We start from the raw sequence: 22,340 nt of genomic DNA, 5'->3' as shown, positions 1-22,340 counted from the left end.
GTGTGTGTGTGTGTGTGTGTGTGTTTGTGTGATACAGGATAGGGATACAGGAAGAATTAAAAGGCATTCTGCTCCACAAGCCCACTTCCGCTATTAAGTGAGATCGTAGCTGGTCTTTGACCTTACTCTAAACTCTTTCCCCGCTATCCCTGACTACTTCTCATGAATAAGGAGACATCAATCTCAGATTTAAACTCAATAGTTGATCTAGCCTCATGAGAGAGCTCTAAGCTTCAATTACTCTTTTTCTGTCAAAGTGTCTTCTAATCTCATTCCTGTAAGGTCTATCTATTATGTCTCAAGTGCCAAAATCTCCAAGCAGTGGAAAGAGTTTTCCCTGCTTGTTCTCCTTAAGGACTTTCCAGGGCCACACAGCTGTTTCTGTAGGGAATTGCACATTGGACCTCTGTGGAATTCCTGACATAACAGACTCTGAGGAAATTACCCCAGAACTTGGAGATTCTGGTGGGCAGATGCTCTACGCATGGAGTCCCCCAGAAGTATCCATTTCAATCAGAAAATTCTGAGGGTCCCACTACAGTGAGGTAAACAGTTGTCAAGGAAAAGGTAGAAGGTTAAATACCTAAGTATAACTCCTGAGTAACTATTCAACTGATTGCTCCCTTCAACTTAACCCACCTTCTCAACTACACCTCTCCCAGTGTAGTTACCTGCCAGCGCCCTAAGCCTCACCAATGTCCTGACACCCATATCCTCCTCCACCACCAGTGCTGGTACCCAACTCCTCTCCCCATTAGAACCAGAAACTCTCACCACTACCCCCCCAACCTCCCCGCCCCCCCCACCCCGCCCAAGACTCAACACGCTCCTGCCACCAGACTGGACAGACCCAACCCAATGGACCTGACACCCGCCCTCCCCACCCAGAACCTAATGTATTCACCCCCCCACTCTGGCACTTTGCCAAACACAAATTCTTGCCCCACTGTGCCCAACTGTACCTAAACAGTCACACCATTGTACCCAATACCTCGCACCACTGTACCCAACTATGCCTAAACCCTTGCATCACTGTACCCAACAGCACCTAAACACTCAGACCACTGTACCCATCTATACATGAACCTTCACACCACTTTCCCTTTGCAAAGATCCTCCTAATTGTGAGCACCTCCGGTAGCGTTCTAAAGCGATGAGCCCCAGTTTCCATAGCCTTCCGTGACATCTAAATCTGCTCACCTCATCGTGAATCCCTCCTGCGCTCTCTCCTTACTCTAAGGTAGGTTTGATGAAGCCGGATGCAAATTTCCAAACATGGGCCCAACCAATTATTTGGATAGGTTTGTTCCTCCACTTGGTTCAGCTTTTTCAGGAGACACGTGAGGTATACAAGAACTGAGCAGATGTAAGAGGTTATTGTTGTGCAACGGATATTAGGTCTGCCAACAATAATGGAAGACATGCCACAGATAATATAATTAACCTTCAAGTCTATTGTGTTATATTCATCAGAGACAATCTAGATCGTCACAGTTTTACAGCTCTGTGATGTTCTACTTAGGTTCCAGCGAGATGATGGGTACTTTAAAAGAATTTGCTGTATCATTTACGCTTCATTAAGTTGCAACTGATGTAGCCAGTCTGAGGGATGTGGCGAACCTCGTACACCGATTGGTCAGAACTATCCGCATAGGGACTGCAGTGAATTCAATAATAGCTTTCAACTTGCAACTCAAGAGAGGATAAAAGCATCTCTGTCCGACAGCAAAAAACTTGCAGTCAACTGTACGCTGAAAGTTAGCTGGAATCCCACCAAGGTAAGGAGAATAAAACTGCTTGCGTGGAATGAAACTGGGATGCATCAATATGATCTGTGTCAGTTAAAGACAATCGTACTTAATGCCGTTAGCGGAAAATTCTGACTGGAAGGTATTTTTTTATATGAGGTCCTTTTACTGGGAGAATTGGAATAAAGCCACTCCTTAAGTAGATACAGGCTCGATTCAAAACTGCACAGAGAGAGTCAAACCCACTGTCTGAGAGGGTGGAGGAAGCGGGTTCACTTGTCATTTTCAAATGAGAATTGGGTGAATATTTGAGAAGGAAGAATCTGTAGGGCTATGGATAGACAGCAGGGGAGTGAAGCTTTATTAAACTCTTCTTCTTTCCTCAGAGTTAGCACAGGGTAGGCAGGCTGCCTGATAGTGTGGTAAAGCCTTTCTTAGCAGAAGTGCTTGAACATCACAGAGAGAAAAAAAAGATCAAAAGAAAAACTGCAAATGCTGAAAATCAAAATTAACAACAAATTAAAAAGAATGGCTGGGATTGATACAACCAGATCAGTCTGAATCTACAGAAACACGGAATAGACAGTTAATTATCACCAGATCTGTTTCTCGTTTTTATGATTTTTGTTTCTTAAACTGTGTGCTGTTTCAAGCTAGGGACTCCAGTGCAACTTGTTGCAGAACTTACAACTAACTGAGTCTGTGGATGAGCTTGGAGGGGTTCACAGCATGTGGAACCCAATCCTCTTCCAAGCCCTTCAGAGTGACTGGCTCATGAAAGGAAAGCATTGCTTCTAAGTGCTAAACTTATGAGTTGTTATGAACTGGACTGTGTTGCTTGAAAGGGTGATGGAAGCAAATTCAGTAACTTTGGAAAGGGGAATGAAAATACGCTTGAAATGCAGGGAGAAACAAAAAGGGTAGAATTAATTAGTTATCCCTTTGAAAGAGCTAGTTCAAACCTGATGAGTCGAATAACCTGCTTGCCTGTTGTAAGATTCCACTTGATTGAGTAAAATATATAATTCATAATGCATCTTGAAGACATTGAAGAATAGTCAACATGGTGGACATAGCAATCTTACATGTTTCATTTTTGCTGGTGTTCAACTTCTTCGAAAGAAACAAAGTGCTTTTCAATGAATATGAAACAAGTATTTTTTTTAAATTACCGCCTACCTGAGCTGCTCCCTGCATCTGAATTACCACCCACAAGCTTCAGTTTACAGTAAACCGTTCTTCGTTTCCAAAACAGTGAAAGCAAAGTGAACAAGGACAAGGATCACTTAGTACTATTGCTACTATCAGAGTCTTAAGCACACCATTGCAGCTAGAACTCCTCTTCTACTGAGAGAATTCTGATGGATGTGCTATTGTTCAGATGAGATGTTCATTAAGGCCCCATTCAACCTTTTCAGCTAACTTAAAATAACTTATGGCATTATTCTGATGAAGACATTAAATGTATCGAATGTTTCCGGCGTGTGTGTTTGCATGTGTTTGTGTGAGTGTGAGTGTGTGTGTGTCTGTGTGAGAGACTGTGTGTGTGTGTGTGTGTGCGCGCGTGTGCGTGTGAGTGAGAGAGAGAGACTGTGTTCGTGTGTGTGTGTGTGTTTTTATTCCTCAGAACACGGCTGGCTGACGTGTGCTCATGGCAATTAAGAACCTGTGGGTGGAGTCTCTTAACATGGGAATGCTGGTGTCCTGCAGGTTACTACACATTTCTGGCTGACCACAAGACTGTCCCACTCTTACTACCGGTTAGAAGTGCATAACAAGGATTTATAGGTTGACTACATTGGAACAGTGTCTACACTTCAAAAAGTATTACATTGGCTGGGAAGCAGCTTATGATGTCCTGAGATCGTAAAAGGTGCAATTGAAATGCAAGCTTTTCTTCCTGGGAAAATGAGTTATGCCATGGGCCTTGCTGATTAATTTCCCACTGCTACTTAACAGAGTAAACTTGAATGATGGAGCTGCTTTACTGCCCCTGAGCAAGACACTGATCTGAACTTGGTCCTTCAGAAAACGTTTAACAACATTCCCAATGAAACAACATAGCACAGGGATTTTGAGATATTCCCTTAATTCAATAGATGTCAATGTTGAAACATGAGTATCTGTAGACAGCCAATTGGTTGCCAGTCCCTCAGCAATGAGTTAGTTATTAGACTGTAATCAGGAAGTCCAGGAGGTGATATTTGTGAAGTGACCAGAAATGTGGATTGTCACTGCATTAAGGCTTTATTTAAAATCGAACAAACCTGCCTTGTTTCCTTCGTATTGGGTATTGGATCCTTAGGAATCCTAAAGATTGACACACAAACAATGCTGATACAATAGCACTCCCTGTCATAACATTAGGTCATTCTAACAAGTGGTCCTACTGTCCAATTTAAATTAGTCAATCAAGCAATCCCTGGTGTTGCAACCATGGCAACATTGAACGAACCAATATTTCCTGCAGTGAACAAAAGGTCAATCCACATTAAATCCACTTTATTTTCAGACTGACTGAAAGTTTAAACAGTTATGCTTTGGAGCAAATTTTTGAGACCAAATATTGCCGAGACTGTCATCTCACAAAATCCGGTGTTAATTATGGCAAAGGAAATCCATTTAACATCCATCCAGAGAAATGTTCATCTCACTTCGCCATGACTTTAGTTACTTTGATTCTAAAGCTTTATGCTCCTGCTTCTCTTTTTCTGAAGAAAAATTTCCTTTTAACCCTGGTTTCTCATAACACAGACATCAGAGGACATGTGGAATCAGCCTTTTAACTCTTCACTGCCCTGCCTCCAGCTCATAAATGTCTTCCTTATTTCTTGATGAGCAGAAACTGGAGAGGGGGTTCAAAGTGTTACCCCATGAAAGCTCTAAGCAGTTCTTGCCTCATTTGTTTATGAAATATGTGGCGAGTGCTTGGTGTACTTTGTGGTTTTTTGATGTCAGCCCAGATAAAATACAAGACAAGGAGTCAGTTTTTGGTGAGCCAGATATCTTGAAGTTTATTAACAAAACTAACTATTTACACAGCTACAATATCATGCATAGTCCATGTTTTGCACTTACTGATGTTACCGTACATTACACACCCATTGTTGATTGACTGAAGACACTTAACTGATTCCATGACACAGAGAAAAAGTGACTATACGTTAAGCGAGTATCTTCAAAACAAATGTCACATGTCTTAATGTCATGTAACTATCTCAAAGGGAGAAGACTGGCTAGCTTGGAGTCTATAGATAAATGCAACATTTTTCTTTAATTGAGAAGGTGATGGTGAGCTGCCTTCTTGAACCATATGGTGTTAATTTACCCACAGTGTTGTTAGGAAGAGAGTCTGACACAGCCACAGTGAAGGAATGGTGATATATTTCCAAGTCAGGATGTTGGTGGCTTGGAGGGGAACTTGCAGTTGTTGGGCTTCCCATGTATCTGCTGGCCTTGTCATTCCAGATGATAGAGGTCATGGGTTCAGAAAGTTCTCTCAAAGGAGTCTGGGTGAATAACCGCAACACACTTTAAACACTGCTGCCACTATGTATCAGTGATGGAGCGAGTGAATGTTTACTGAATGGTTGTGAATGGAATGTCAATCAACTGGGCTGCTTTGACTACATGGTGTTGAGCTTCTTGCACATTGTTGGAGCTGCACTTATCTAGGTAAGTGGGGAATATTCCATCACACTCCTGACTTGCACCGTGTAGAGGGTGGACAGGATGTGGGAAGTCAAAAGGTGAAATATGCACCTCTGAATTCTGGTATGTAGCCTATTTGGTCAAAGCTTTCTCTCATTCCATTCTTTTGCGTGTGCATTTACTCTGTGATCTACAGACTGACTTATTGATTTTATTAATTCACTACTTATTAAAAATATAAGGTTTAATTGGAGAAATGTTTTAGCAATATACTGTAGTTGCAATGGAACAGACAGGTGCCGTGTTCAGTCCTTCATTTCTAAGTCCACACATTGCGCAATGAGTTTCCAGGATGTCTCTTCAGATGATTTGTTTTTGTTACTTCCCTAATCCCGTTCATCCCATTCTTTCTGACAGCACTAATGTCACTACTGGGGAAGGGAGGTTCAATTCCGTGTTCCCAGCTCTCTCCCAAACATAAAGGAATTGGGATAAGAACAGCAGGACAATCCATTGGTTACTCATAGCTCTAGGAGACAATTGAGGCAGATATGGAGTCAGGAGAGGGGGGGAAATGGAGGTATTTGAAATGAGGATGAGGGCATTAATTTAAATCCAATTAGCTGAAGGATGTGGGGTGAAGGGTGGGGAGGTAAAAGATGGGAAGGTGGTGAGGGGCAGTGAGGTGTGGGGCAATAAGGGGTGGGAATGAGGTGAGGAGAGGGGCAATGGGAAATGAGGTACTTGGGGATGGGAAAGTGAGATGTTGGGGGAGGAATAAAAGGTGGATATCTGAAAGGTTTTAAAGAGTGAATGGACTTAAGAGTTTTCACACTAATTAATTACCAGGATAGCAACGGACTAGATCGTTCTAGATTGTATTGCCTCAGTTGTACATCAGCCTGTAATAGGCTTCAATAATGAATGGACTTAAAGCTGAATTGTTTATTTTGTTACCTTGTCCTGTGGTCACCTGCCAACTGTCCCCTCCACGACTGAAATAATTAGATGAAAATTCCAGACAACAGAGGAAACTAGAGAGGAACTTTGAATTACAATTTACCATTTAAACTCTAATGTGAGATTGCACCTAATTCCCAAGCCACCTCACATAAACCAACTCATCAATCTGGCTAACTTCCACACAGAGCCTGCTGGGGACACCATACGGGTGGGAACCATGATTTCCATGCGCACACTCTCAGGTCAGTTAAAATTCCCCTCACAGACAAACACCATAGCCCTGCATGTAGCAAGACCCCACTAATAGCATTAAAAAAACAGACTTGCACATATATAGCACCTTTCACAACATCAGGATGTTCCAATTAACTAAATAGCAAATGAAATACATTTTGAAATGCAGCCGCTGTTGTCATTTAGCCAATTTATACTCAAGGAGCTCACATAAACCGTAATGTGATAATGGCCAGTACACCGTCTGATTTTTGTAATGTTGTTTGATGATAAATATTGGTCAGGATACTCCCCTAGTCTCCTTTGAAATAATGTCCTGGGGTTTTCTGCATCCACCTGAGAAGGCAGTCAGGACCTTACTTTAGTACCTTATCTGAAAGTGTAGCACTCCCACAGTACCGCGCTGGAGTGTCCACCTCAATATTTACTGTATAGATATACAAATTAGAAGCAGAAGCAGGCCTTCAGCTACTAGAGCCTGCTTGGCAATTCTATAAGATCATGACTGATCTGGTTAAGTTTTAACACACCCATCAACCCCTGATGACCTTTGACTGCAAGGCCTAACAGGAGTATGTCTACTTATCCATCTTAAAAATATTCAATGACACCCACCACTACCACCTGCTGAGGCATAGTTGCACAACCTTCTGAGCTTCTGGATCAAGAAAAGACATAACAAGATACATCTTTGACACAATACTCCATAGAGCTGCAACATTCCTTAGAGATTTTCACATGTCAGAATACAAGGATAAATAATATTTCTGTTAGATCTTCACATGTGGTTTCTGGTGAATAATCTCTTTGTAAATGATCAGGGACACTGGTTTTGTTGGTTCCTGAGCAGATTGTTAATGTTACGGTCAGTTTTCATTGAAAACACTGATAAAGTCAGACACCATTTACCCAAACTTAGATAGTCTACTGAAAGGTTTCTTTTTTTTCAGTAAGTTCTGAAGGAAAATGACTTTAGAAGTTTATGAATCAGGAGATTGTTTAAAGCCGTGTTGTAAAGAAGGCTGCTTTTTAGAATGTCAACAGAAGAGCTTCTGATAAGCTCCAAATCAACTAATCTACGACATGAAACAGATTGGAATTGAAAACAATTTTTCATGAATTGACCTGAAAGCATGCAAAAAACATTCTTTGAGCTTTGAACTCTGACATGTTCATGTGGCGTACTTGGATTCTGAATTTCATTTTAAGTTTTGGGCTAAACCTCGTCTCTTATGTTGAGTGTATTTGTTTCCATCAGTCTATGCTTTTTCATAGGTATCACAGATATTTGAACTTTAGAATGATGCTAACTGTACTGTGACAAATGTGGAAATACAAACCAGTTTTTATTTCATTGAACATTGATTATGTGTTAAGTTGTTAACCATTAATAAGTAAATATTTGCTGTGCCTCATCGATCCTCACATTAATCCCTGAAAGTGAGTTTCATCACTTGAGTTGGTTTAGATAAGACAAGTTGGAAGCAATATCACTTACAAAACTTCAATTGAAATGACTGCAAATACTGAATGGTTACAGCACTGGAAGCCTACAGTGTCTTTGTCAGCTCTTCTTGGGGGCCTAGTTTCATTCCCTTCTCCATCCCACTGGTCCTTTCCAGAGAGCAATCCAATTTGCTCGGAGGATGAATTAGAGCATCCTATGCACTGTAGCTTTGGTCATAGTCTGGGATACATCATCCAATTCCCCTGAAATGGAGTTTTATTTGCTACAGGGTTTCACAGAAATTATTTCCTATTTGAAATATTCTGAAGTATTAATTGCAACTATTCTTCCCACAAAAGTGTGCAAGCTCATTTTTTTCCAAATGTACTCATCTGCAAACATTTTTCCGACTCGTTTAATTTAACTTTGCAAGTTCTTTCTGTGGTTTTCATAACTGGCACTTCCTAGACCTAGAGCAATGTAGGTGATGTTTTACTACTCTCTGGGCAATTTGGAATGGGCCATAAATGCTGGCCTAGGCAACAGTGGCTACATCTGATGAATGAAAAAAGCTTTGTACCATTAGCACATTTGGCTACAATACAATTTGACCCTTCATCCAACTCATTATAATCTCACTGTATCTGCAAGTAATTGAAACCTCAGCACTGAACCCTGTGGCACCTCAATAGCTACATTTTGCCAACCAGAAAATCACTCATTTCCCCGACTGTCTATTTCCTATTAACCGGGCCTCTATCAATGCCAATTTATTTCGTCCAAGACCATGAGATTTTATCTTGTGTACAGTCATAGAGGCCTACAACATGGAAAAAGGCCCTTCAGCCCATCACATCCACGCCTGTTAAAAACAACCACCTAACTATTCTCAATTGCCAGCTGTTGACCCATAGCCTTAAATGCCTTGACACCACAAGTCTACATCTAAATACTTCTTAAATATTATGAAGGTTTCTACCTCTACCACCCTTACAGGCAGTGAGTTCTAGATTCCCACTATCCTCTGGGTGAGAATTGTTTTTCTCAAATCTCCTCTAAACCTCCTGCCCCTTACCTTAAACCTTTGCCCCCTGGTCACTGAGCCCTTCACCAAGGGGAAAAGTTTCATCCTATCAACTGCCATCATAATATTATGGGTAAAGTCACCAAAAGACTGCTCTCTCCTTAGAGACAACTGGGAGTGAGTTTAGCTGGAGGGTCACCTTGCTTGAGGCAAGGGCTGAGATTGCAAAGGCAGGACCTTCATGGTAACTTCAGCTTGTATGGGATTTGATCTTGTGCTGTTAGTATGGCTCTATATTGCAAACCAGCTGTCCGGCCAACTGAGCTAGCCAGCTATGTGATAGCTTTGTGCATCTTTAATCTTGATGTGATATTTTATTGAATGCCTTTTGTACATTCACATATACCATACTAATGGTTCCCCCTTATCCACCTGCTTGTTACATACTCAAAGCTTTTTGAAATTTTGGCTGGGCAATGATTTTTGCTATTTGCTGCCTAGAAACATCTTTGAAATGTAAGTTATCATGCAAAAGATGAGCATAAGGCCAGAAGACAAAGGAGCATAAGTAGTCTATCTTACCCATCAAGTCTGTTCTGCCATTCAATGAGATCTGATAATCCTCAATTCCACTTTCCTGCATTATCCCCTTAACCCTTCATTCCCCTTATTGATTACAAATCCATCTGTCTAAGCTTGAATACACGTAGTGACTCAGCCCTCTGCAATAAAGGATTCTATGGACTCACTACCCTCTGACGGAAGAAATTCCTCCTCATTTTGTTAATACTCTTCTGGTATTCTGGTCCTAGACTCTCCCAAAAGATGAAACAATCCATCTGTATCCACCTTGCCAAGCACCTTAAGTATCTTATATATTTCTATAGTATCACCTCTCATTCTTCTAAACTCCAATGAATACAACTCTAACCTCCTCAAACTGTCCTCATAAGATAACTTCTCTATACACAGGATCAAGCTTTCTCGAACTGTTTCCAATGCCAGAACATCATTTCCTAGTTAATCAGAGGAGAGCTGATGACCTGGTGGTATTGTTGTTATACTGTTAATCCAGAGACCCAGATCATGTTCTTGGAACATGGGTTCAAATCCTGCCATAGCAGATGGTGGAATTTGAATTAAGTTTTTAAACAAATCTGGAATTGGGTCTGATGATGACCATGAATCAACTGTTGGGTGATAAAACACCCATCTGGTTCACTAATGTCCTTTAGAGAAGTAAACTGTCATCCTTACCTGGTCTGGCCTACATGTGACTCCAGACCCACAGTAATGTGGTTGACTCTTAACTGCCTTCTGGGCAATTAGAGATGGGCAATGAATGCTGCCTAGCCAGCGATGCCCTCATCCTGTGAATGAATAAAAGAAATAAAAAATGTTCACAGTACTCCAATTGTGGTCTGACTAGTACCTGTATAATTTTAAAAGACTTCCTTATTTTATACTCCATTCCCTTTGATCTCCTTTCAAACAGCATTATGTGCAGTTCCTTATTGAATGCCTTTTGGAAACCCATACATATAACATCTACTGGTTCTCCTTTATCTACTCTACTCGTTACTTTGTCAAATAATTCTAATAATGTCATCAGGCATGAAGCCATGCTGACTCTGCTCAATTATATTATGCATTTCAAAATGCTCTGCTGTTGCATCCTTTATAATAAACTCTACCATCTCCCCAATTTCAGATGTTAGACTAACTGACTGTAATTTTGTCTCCTTTCCTTTTTGACAAAGGACGCTGCACTGGCAGTTTTCCAATCTTCTGAGACTTTTTTTTTAGGAAGTAACAATTCTAGGAAGAAGCTAATTCCTTTAAAATTCTAGGATATAACCCATCAGGTCCAGGGGACTTACTACCCTTTTGGTCAATTAGTTTCCCATTACTTTTTGTCTAGCAATAGGTATAGTGTTTACTTCCTTCCCACACCCTGCCCTTTAGCCCCTTGATTGTTTTATATTTTTGGTATTCTGTTAATATCCCATACCATGAAAAGCAATGCAAAGTAATTATACAATACCTCTACCATTTTCTGATTCCCCATTTTTATTTCCCAAATCTCCTTTTCTGAGGGGCGTATGTTCATTTTAGGCATTCTCTTCCTTTTTATATACTGAAAGAAGCTCTTACTATCTGTTTTTACATTGCTTACTCATTTATAGTTTAATTTCATTGTTTGTTTTCTCCCTCTTTCTTTCAGTCACTTTATGTTGGCTTTTAAAACTTTTCCTAACCTCTGGTTTACCACAAACGCTTGCAACATGGAATGTTTTTTGTCTTTCAATTTAATGCTATCGTTAACTTTCTTAGTTAACCATGGTCGGTTTATCCCCTCCTAGAATTGGATCTTGTGGAGCATTAACACCAGCATGGACCAGTTGGGCCAATTTGCCTGTTTCTGTGCTGTAAGTACTTTGTAACTGTTTCCCAAGAATAAATCAGATATAACACAGAGTGAACAAAAGGATAAACATTATTCCCTTGGGAAAGTTATTAAGGACATTGAACCTCTTCTTCTCCAAAGTACAATCTTAAGGCCGAGCATTGGTTGCACTCACTGGGCGGTAACTTCTTGGTCGAGAACTTAACTTCAAAGTATGATATTAGAAACATTAACTGTTGAGAATCTGTCTCCTTCAATCTTAAAATTATTCAATGATCCTACCTCTACACCTTCTAAGGCAGAAAGTTATAAAGTCACTCAACTGTCAGAGTAAACACATTTCTCCCCAGCTTTTTCCTAACAGGGAGATTCTTGATTTTAAGTCATGCTCCTTAATTCTGTATTCACCCACAAGAGGAAACACCACATTCATCTTGTCAGACACATTCAAGATTTTACTTGCTTCAATCAACTCGCCAATCACTCTTCTAAGCTTGAGTGGAAACAAGCATAGCCTGTCCAAGTTATCCTCAAAATGCAACCCACTCATGACCAGTATCAGATTGATGAATTTCCTCTGAACCATCTCTGATGCACTTACATCCTTCTTTAAATAACAAAACTAAAACTGTACACGGGGCTTGAGATGTGGTCTTACCAATCCCCTCTATAGCTGAAGCATACATAACATCCTCACCTTTATGTTCAATTCCTCTTGTATCAAATGATAGTATCCCATTAACCTTCCTGAGTACGTATTGTTCTAACTCTTTGGACATACAGCTCCTAAATCCCTCTGCACCTTATAATGTCTAACAACTACAGAATTCCAAGTAGTACTTTGCCTTTTCATTCTTCCTGCCAAGTGAATAACTTCATTTTCTTGCACTATACTACATCTGTCAGATTTTTGCCCATTCATTCAACTTAACTATATTGATTTGTAACTTCCTTATGTCTTCTTCACATCAACTTTCCTACTTATCTTTCAGTCATCTATGAATTTGTTTCCCGTGCCTTCACTTGCCTTATCCAAGTCAATGATGTAAATTGTAAAAATGTTAAGTTTCCAGTGCAGACCCTTGCAGAACTATACTCATCACATCCTGCCAATCAAAGAAGGCTCATTTATGCAAACACTCTGTTTTCTGCTGGGCAGCTAATCTTCTGTCCATACTACCATATTACCTTCTACATCATGAGCTTTTGCTTTCCCACAATAACCTTTAGTGTAATACTTCATCAAATGCTTTCTGGAAATCTAAGTGCAGTGTGTCTACAAGTTCCCCTTTATCTACAGCTCAAGTTACTCCTTCAAAGAACTCCAATAAATTGTTTAAGCATGATTGACCTTTTATGGAGTCATGTTGACTCTTCCCAATTATCTTGAGTTTTCCAAAGTGTGAAGCTATAATCTCTTTAATGACCACTCCCAACACCTTTCCCATGACAGACATCAAGTTAACCAACCTAAAGTTTCCCATTTTCAGCCTCCCTCCCCTTTAGAATGGTTATGTTTTCTACTTTTTCTTCTGATAGAATCTTTCCTGAATCAAGGAAGTTTCGGAAAATTAGCATCTACAATGCTACTAGTTCATTAGCCAACTCTCTTAAGACCCTAGGATAAAATCCATGGACGTGAGACATGTCAGGCCACAGCTCCATCAGTTTGATAATTACCACCTATCCCACGATCATAGTTTCACAAAGTTCCTCTACCTCCTAACTTCTGATTTACAGCAACTACTGGAATTTTATTTTTATATTCTCTATAGTGAAGACAGAAGCAAAGCATATGTTCATTTCATCTATCATTTCCTTACTCTCTATAATTAACTTTCCATTGTCACTCTGTAGAGGACTATCACTTTACTTATTCTTTTCCTTTTTAAATACCTGTAGAACAGCTTTCCCAATGACAGGTCTCATGCCTCACTGGGGCAGTGCACTGGAAGTCAAGCCTGCTATGATTGTAAGCAGTCGCAAAAGTTAAAGATGTTTTCAAAGTACACAATATCCCCCAATTTACCAGTCTTCATTGAACCAGGTTCACAAAAGAACAAAGAACAATACAGCACAGGAACAGACCCTTCAATCCTCCAAGCCTGCGATGATACATTTTGCCCTTCCATATTAAAACTGCCTTCACTTACAGGATCCATATCCTTCTATTCCCTTCCTATTCATGTATTTGTCTCATTGTTACTTATCATTTATTTCAAACTAATATATTCCAGCTACAGATAAACAACTATGAGCTGTCAACATATAATGCTCCAAGTTAAAACTCCTTCCCCTTAAAGAACTCCCCAAAACAAACACATACAGACAAAATAAAAACGGTATTATGGGTGGAGAGAAAAACTGGGCAGGCAGTTCAATTGCCCCTATCAGCAGGGTTCACTGAGATGGTTCTTTGGGCTTCCCAGAATTTACTGCTCTACACTCTCTCATCTCCAGGTACTTATAGGAGACAAAGAGAGGCTGGTCCACAATTTATAATGTCTCTGACTTATTGGGTAAAAAGAACAACTTACAACAGCTGGTGAGGAAAAATAACTGGGCTTTCTACAGTCTTTAGATATGTTTGACTGCAGCTTAAAGACAGTACTTCCCTTTCCAGTGGACATAAGGCTTCTGGCTGTATCATTCACAACCACAAGCTGTTCAGGCAGCTATCAGCAAATCACATATCAATCAACATTGGCAGGCAGAAGGCCACAGACCAATCAGCTATTTGTTGCTGGCTGAATCTCCCTTACACATACACACTTGGTACCAGTAAATCTGCAGGAACTTACCCCAACTGGTTGATCAAACAGCAGTGTGAGCAGCACATAGTGCAGAGTTACTTACTTTTAAAAGGTGTAGCAATTCCTTCCCCAATCCTTGGGTTTAAAATAGTCCTGTTTGCATTTCGCTCCACAATCAAATATACAGAAAATTAAAAAGAAACTGACTTTACACAGGATAAATGTTGGGTGTTAAGTTGGCATAAGATTGATGGTGGAGTGTTGTTCCTGATGGAAAGCTTCGGGAGCACCTTTTTTATTTGTTAGCATCTCAGGTATCCTCTTTAAAACGCAACTTCACCAGCTTATATTGCACCTTTGGAATTAAGTACACAGCGAACAAGAAACACGTGGTTGGACTGAGTAGGAGCTGTTTCTTTTCTCTGGTGACATCTGTTGGACCAGGCAAGAGGAGGCATTGATGCACTGAGTTTGGATGGTCGCTGTGAAGTGGGTAGGTGGCAGAGCTGACAAAGTAAGGGAGGGAGGGATGTGTCAATTGTACAAAGGCTAGCAAGAGAAAATCAGAGCATAATCAAAGTATGTGTGGACACAAGACACTTTCTCTAAACAGATGACCACGTAAAATTCCAACATGCAAAGAGTTGAATCCCAAATTTGCAAGAGTTGAACTTTTCTTCATGTCACATATTAAGTATAGATATTGACCAATGACACGGAATTTCCTAGCTGTTAGCAAGTAATTGGTCAGTTAATCAGGAAACAGTCTTAAGGAATCACCACTTTCTTGTAAGATACTGCTTCCAGAGTTTATGTTTTGGTCTATCTGTCAGTCAGGATTTGTACCAGCAGAATATGGACAGAATTATAGGAAGCGTTACAAGTTGTGAATGTATTGGCGATGATATTGCAGTGATGGGCAAAATCAACGAAGAACATGAGTGAAATTGTCCTGTCATGAATGAATCACAAAATTACAGAATTGGTACAGAGCAGAAGGAGGCCTCTTGGCCTATCATACTTGCATTACCTCTCTGAATAAGCGTCATAAGCTAGTGCCAATCTCTTGCTTTTTCCCCACGTTCTTGCACAATATTTCTATTCAAATAGTCATCCAGTATCCTCTTGAGTGCCTCAACTGAATAGTCTCCACCACACTTCCAGGAAGTGTATTTCATATCCTAACCACTCACTGAGTGAAAATGTTTTGTTTTCTAACACCACCCTTGCTCCGTTTGCACAACTCTTGCAACATCGACAGGGCCTGCCACTTGTTTAGGTCAATGGGTTGAAGCCTTCGAGTGGTCATCATTGGCCCCTTAACAGCCCCGACTGCTAGAGAGGTGGGAAGTCTGCCCACATCATCCTCGTGAAGGAATTGGAGTTCATGTCCTGCCTAATTGAATGCACTTCCGCCCTCCAAATGTGCCCTCAGAAAGGACATAAAAATGCCATCCTTTTCCTCTGAGCCATGAGGTTCCAGATGCAGACCGAGCTCCAGGGTTTCGAACACGAAACGTCACATTGACATTCCAGAGTCAGGGCTGAGGGAGTGCTGCCGTGTCAGAGTTGGCACCGTTTGGATCGGACTGATTGATCCCAGGCCCCGTCAGGTGGATGTAAAAGAGCTCGTGGCCGTGTTTCGCAGAAGAGACGGGAAGGTGTCCCTGGTGTTCTGTCGTTTGTCCCTCAACCAACAGCATGAGACAGGTTACCTGGTCATTATCACATTGCTGTTTGCAGTATCTTACTGTGTGCATATATGACTGCTGCATTTCCTGCATTGTAACGGTGACTGCGCTTCAAAAGTGCTTCATTGGCTGTAAAATACTGCAAGGTGTCCAGTGGTTGAAAGATGTTCTATATAACTGCAAGTCTCTCTTTCATCCCCCACCTCTCTGGGACTTGTGGCCTCATTACCTGGAGCTGTCCTGATGGCTATTTTGAATGGGTCGGTATCCAACAAGACATCTAGCAGTTTTTCCTGTGCTGTTAGGCGGTGGTGGCCCTATCACTGCTATCCTTGTACTGCGCCCGTGGCCTCTGCAAGCTTATGAAAATATTTCTGTTATCGGTTAATGCTGATGACAATTTTAAACTGGTACTGTTACCGTTGATGGTGCAGATGTGAGTTTATCGCCAAGCAGTGTCTGGATCGAGATGGAACTTCTGATGTTCTTTTACACCTAGGCATAGTTGAGACCATTGAATTCATCCTCACTCAAAGTACAATTTTAGAAAAATACTTCATCCTTCAGCAGAAAAAGGACTAGAGACCTCTCTTGGTATTTTCAGATGATTTTCTAAAATATTGGGAGCCCTCTGTTGAGTATAATGCAATATTGTTATTGCTTTTCATTACAGCGTCAACTTGCATTTACATAATACCTTCAATATCGTAAAACCAAGGGGGTCTCAGGAGTGTTTGACACTGAACTACATAAGGAGTTGTTCAAAATCTTGTTCAAGGAGATATGGTTTAATGAGTGTCTTAAAAGGAGAGAAACAGAGAGGTGGCAAGATTTAGGGAAGAATTTTCAGGGCCTAGGCCTCAGGCAGCTGAAAGTATGGCCACTAGTGGTGGAATGATTCAAGTCAGAGATGATCTAGAGGCCAAGATTAGAGGAATATATGTATCTCGCAGGGATGTGGGGCTAGAGGAGGTTACAGAGATTTGGAGTGGGGATGGGGTGCAGTAGTGAGGCCATGGAGGGATTTGAAAACATGGATGAGAATTTTTAAATCAAGCTGCACCAGGATGTAACCTTTTGCCCTCTCTTCCCTCTCGTGCAGGGTTATTCCAACAGAATGTCTGACCTGGAGAACGCAATGGTCACTATTATTGAAACCTTTCACAAATACAGTGGAAGAGAAGGAGATAAGCTGAAGCTGAAGAAGGTGGAACTGAAAGAGCTCATTAACAACGAGCTCTCCAACTTCATTGGTGTAAGTACAGTTCGTTCTGAGCTATTTAGAGCAGAAAAAGTCCCTTTCCACTCTCCGTGCTTCAGATTCCAGCAGGTGCCCTTCCAATACTGGTGTCAGGTCTTAGCTTGCAAAATGGTTTTTGTTCTCACAACAAACAGCCTCCATGTGGAGACTATTTCACACAAACACGGAGTCGATGAGGCAGAAGGGGGACACTCAGCCCATCATAGTCTGCATCAACTCCCATCAGAACAATTCACTTCATCTTGTGAGCTATATTCATCCACAGTGCTGCACCCACCCTGACCAAACCCTGGCCCCCATCACTATACAAATTGGTTGATTTGATGGCTGGCTTGTTTAGGTATCACAAAATGTCAAGGCTAAGCTGTTTCTTTGATCTTGTTTGTGGTCCTGAGTCTTACTTTCCCAGAACCAAGAGGCCATCATTGCAATGTGATCATGAACCAACTCTCACAGGAGTTGCTCAGGAATGACTCTCCCTCTCATTCCTTTGCTCCCCACCATCCCTCACCCCAACAACCTGTGTCTGAATACCTGGTCCAAATTAACAACATCCCTGTATGCAACATAACTGAGAGCAAAGCTTATGTAGTCAGTTGTAGGATGTGGGTGTCACATTGATTGCCCATCCATAGACCATTCTGAAAAGGTGTTGATGAATCACTTTTTTGAATACAACAGCTAGACTATTTCAGAGGGCAGTTAAGAGTCAACCGCATTGCTGTGGGACTGGAGTCACATTTGGGCTGGATTGGTCAGCAACAGCAGATTTTCTCGCCTAAATGTCATTAACGAAACATAGAAACATAGAAGATAGGAGGAGGCCATTCGGCCCTTCGAGCCTGCTCCTCCATTCTTCACGATCATATCTGATTGTCCAATTCAATAGCCTCATCCTGCTTTCTCTCCATAAACTTAGATCCCATTCACCCCAAGAGCTATATTTAATCGCCTCTTGAATACATTCAATGTTTTGGCATCAACTACTTCCTGTGGTAATGAATTCCACAGGCTCACCACTTTTTGGTGAAGAAATGTCATCTCTGTCCTAAATGGTTTACCCCGAATCCTCAGACTGTGACCCCTGGTTCTGGACACACCCACCATCGGGAACATCCTCTCTGCACATACCCTGTCCAGTCCTGTTAGAATTGTATAAGTCTCTATGAGATATCCCCCCAATCATCTGAACTCCAGTGAAAACAATCCCAACCCAGTCAATCTCTCCTCATACGTCAGTCCCGCCATCCCCGGAATCAGCCTGGTAAACCATCCAAATGAACAATCCAACAGTTACATGGCCATCATTCATGATCCTAGCCTTTTATTCTAATTCATTTAATCCATTACATTTAGATTTCAGAATTACCCATGATGGGATTTGAACTCCAATGCTAACCCAATGAGAGTGAGGGCTAATGCCTAAGTGGCGACATTTGTTGATCAGATGAAGGAAGTAAGGTGGAGTATAGGCTTTAGAAGCATCAGTTATTCTAAGTCGGGCTTGTCCAACAGGCAGCCCATGGGCCACAATGTGGCCTGTCAAGGGTGGCCTATCTAGCCCCACCCACCTTCCCCAAAGGACGCAGTCAAGATGGCAGGGTAAGGAGCTCTGGGTGCAAGAGTATAGTGTCAGTGAGAGAGGAAGAACGTGTGAGGGAGAGAGATTGTGCCTGTGTGAGTGAGGTAGAGTGTGAGTGAGATAGAAAGGGAGTGTGAGTGAGGGAGTGCGTGAGAATGAGGGAGGGAGAGTGAGCGGGTTGGATGTCTGCAGGAGAGAGTTTGTGAACTCTGAGAGTGAGCGTGAGATCAACACACCTGATGGACGCTCTAGGTATTCCTCCTAAATCCCAGACTGAAGTTCAACTCACTTCAGATCCCCTGTCTTCATGTGTGAATTCACTGCAGCCAGCTCAGAATGTGGACCACCAGTAGAGAATGCAAGGTCAGTGTTAAATTAAACCAATTCCTGAGCACAGTCCTGGATCCCAGCACCTTCACTGCTGAATAGGGCTTGGAGCCTTGTCCTTTTCCCTGCCTGGCTCTGTCTTTATCTTAGAAGGCAAGAGAAAGTTTTATCAGTTAGTTCTGCTGCCCGGCACTTGGTATTGTAATTTCTATTAATTACTAATTTGTTTAAGCTATTGCTTTGGAATTGTTTGCATTCTGAAAATCGTCTTTACTATTGTTTGAACTTTAACTTTCCAAACTTTGCTCATTGTCATGCTCAAGAGAGAAAAATTGAAATGTGGCCTCCATGATGGGTAAGTCTGTCCTTAATATTGAGGTTGATTTTACAGGTAGGCGCTGCGTCCCAGCATAGCACCCTTCGCACATCTTGGTAATTTAGGTTTGGAGATCAGTATTTTTGTTAATAACAGATCATCAAGATCAAAATCAACAAGGATTCATTGCTCTTGCCTTACTGCTATGCTTTCGCATTATACTGTACTTAGTATCAGGATGAGAACATTACAAAATTTGCTTCCAGGCTCTAAGTACAGACTCAGCTAGCATACACATAGAATAATGACTCACATTTATACATGTGGAACTGCATGCATTGGAGAGTTGGAGTGCAATGAGGGAGTCAGATGGTGCCATTTATACAAGGGCGTGCCGTTTACACAGGCATTTCCCCTCATCATCTGCCGTAACACTGGCAACATCAGCGTCCATCAGCTCGGTTGGCTAGATTGTGATGCAGAGTGACACTAACAGTGTAGGTTCAACTCCTATAACAGCTGAGGTCACCATGGTGTTCCCACCTTTTCAACCTCACCCCTTGACTAAGGCCTGGTGACCCTCAGGTTAAACCACCGCCAGTCGCTTCTCTCAAATGAGGGAGCAGTCCTGTGGGTCTGTGGTGAATTTACATCCCGAAAGAATGCTCAACTGGCCATTTGCCCCATCTCTTCAGTCTTACACAAATCCTGCAGTGAATTTTACACCAGGAGATTCATATCTGTAACAGCAACTAACGACAATGCTCTGTAACGTATTCCGATGGCTGTAGAATGAAAGAGGGAATAAAAGATTAAGCCACAGAAGTCAATGTCTGAGAAAAATAGTAGCTGGAGAATGCAGTACACAGTGAGTCGATTAAAAAAAGCTGCTTCCACAGAGCCTTGGACCTCCCCACAGTCCTTCATATTTTCTTCTGTGATCTTTCGCTAATGAATGAAAACTGGATACATATTCCAGTATCCAACAATAACAAGTGACTAAGAATCTCTCTAGTTTCCATTGTGCACGGGATTTTGATAAAACCTAATATCTGTGAAGAGAGAAGCAGAGTTGATGTCTCATTGCAACGACCTTTAATCAGAACAGATAATATTGCTTTGTTGGCATTTTTTTAAATTTCCTCACTTCCTTCACACTGACAGCGTTCTATTCTAAGGGGAAAATGGCCCAACAGTCACAAATTTTTGTGTCGAAGCAAGCAGTAATAATGAGGGCAACACCTAAGTTTAACCAGAAGGCAGTGTAAGGGTGGTAGGATCCAATGTTCATATTTATTTGAGATCCAGCAGATAATAATCAGGAATAACAAAGCTAATTGAATTTCACTGACCTAACTCAGGAGTAGGCTTTACTCGAACCTTCAGTGGCTATAAGCCAAATCAGACGAGTTGGGAATTAAACTTTCCTGGTTTTCTTTTCTTAGCCATTCATTAAATAAACTTAAAGAGCAAATTGGGACAGCATGTGATTTTTATTTATGGGTTTATAGTTATATAAATAACAACAACTTGTGTTTACATTGCCGCTATAACCTCAAAACATCACAATGCGTTTCACAACAGTGTCACCAAAGTATGAAACTGAACCATACAAGGGGATATAATGTCAAATGACCGAAAAGCTTGGTCAAAGTGGTAGGTCTTAAAGAGGGAAGGTGAGGTAAAGAGTCAGATAGGATCAAGGAGGGAATTCCCAAGTTTGGGCTCAGCAGGTGAAGGCAGCACTTCAGATGGTGAGGGGTTGTCAGCGATTAAGGAGTTAGTGAGGAGTGGGCCAATGGACAGATCAGAAGACAATGTCAAGAATTTTCAAATCAAGGCATTGTGTAATTGGGAGGCAATGCACATCAGAAGGAATGGGGTGATAGGTGAATGTGATTCAATGTGAGTTCAAGTTTAAGAATGGTGATAGGTGGTAGATCAGCTAGGAGGGTATTGGAATATATTGGTTACCATTGTTCAGAAACTCAACTGGACTCACCACATAAATAAAGTGGCTGCAAGTGCACGTCAGATGTTAGGAATACTGCAATGATTAGCTCACATCCTGATTCCCAAAAGCCGGTCCATCATCTACAAGGCCCAAGTCAGGAGTGTGATGGATTACTCCCCACTTGCCTGGATGGGTACAGCTCTAACAACATTCAAGAAGCTTGACACCATCCAAGATTAAGCAGCCCGCTTGATTGGCACCACATCCACATACCACTCCCTTCACCATCAATGCTCAGTAGCAGCAGTATGTACTATCTACAAGATGCACTGCATAAATTCACCAAAGTTCCTTAGACAGTACCTTCCAAGCCCACAGCCACTTCCACCTTGAAGGATAGGGCCGCAGATACATGGGAACACCACCACCTGCAATTTCCCCTCCAAGCCACTCACCATCCTGACTTGCAAACATATTGCCATTCCTTCATTGTTGCTGGGTCGGAATCCTGGAATTTCCTCCCTAATGGCATTCTGAGTCAACCTACAACGGTTCAAGAAGGCAGCTCACCAACACCTTCTCAAGGGCAACTAGGGACAGGCAATAGAAACTGGCCAGCCAGTGGCGACCATATCCAACAAGTGAATCAAAAAATTAAGTCCTGAGGTAAGAAAGCCATGAGTGAGGGTGTTAGCAGCTAATGAGCTGAGGCAGGAACAGACATAGCCAAAGTTACAGAGATGGAAATAGGCAGTCTCTTGGATGGAGTGAATACTGGATTGGAAGCACATATCAGGGTGAAATATAAAATCTAGGTTGTGAGCACACTGGTTCAACCTGACGGAGGGAGTAGTTAGGGAATAGAGTGGCAGTGAGCAAAACAACTATTGATCTTCTCAATATTTAATTGTAGGAAATTTCTGCTAATCCAGTCTTGGATCTGATAATTTAAAGACAGTGGAGGGGTTAGGGGAGGTATTGC

At 41.5% G+C, this 22,340-nt stretch overlaps 1 protein-coding gene across 1 annotated transcript in view; it reads left to right on the top strand.

Moving 5' to 3' along the window:
- The first annotated feature begins 1,624 nt into the window (after window positions 1-1,624).
- Window positions 1,625-22,340, top strand: part of s100b (S100 calcium binding protein, beta (neural)) — a 34,563-nt gene continuing 13,847 nt past the window's right edge. Inside the window, exons 1-2 of the mRNA XM_020516159.2 lie at window positions 1,625-1,778; window positions 17,021-17,173. Coding sequence (XP_020371748.1) covers window positions 17,036-17,173 — 138 coding nt within the window. The 5' untranslated portion in view covers window positions 1,625-1,778; window positions 17,021-17,035. The remainder of the gene's footprint in view (window positions 1,779-17,020; window positions 17,174-22,340) is intronic.

The sequence above is a fragment of the Rhincodon typus genome, chromosome 7 (genome assembly GCF_021869965.1).
Source record: "Rhincodon typus isolate 14 chromosome 7, sRhiTyp1.1, whole genome shotgun sequence".
Lineage (NCBI taxonomy): Eukaryota > Metazoa > Chordata > Chondrichthyes > Orectolobiformes > Rhincodontidae > Rhincodon > Rhincodon typus.
This window is presented reverse-complemented; position numbering and strand designations above follow the sequence as displayed.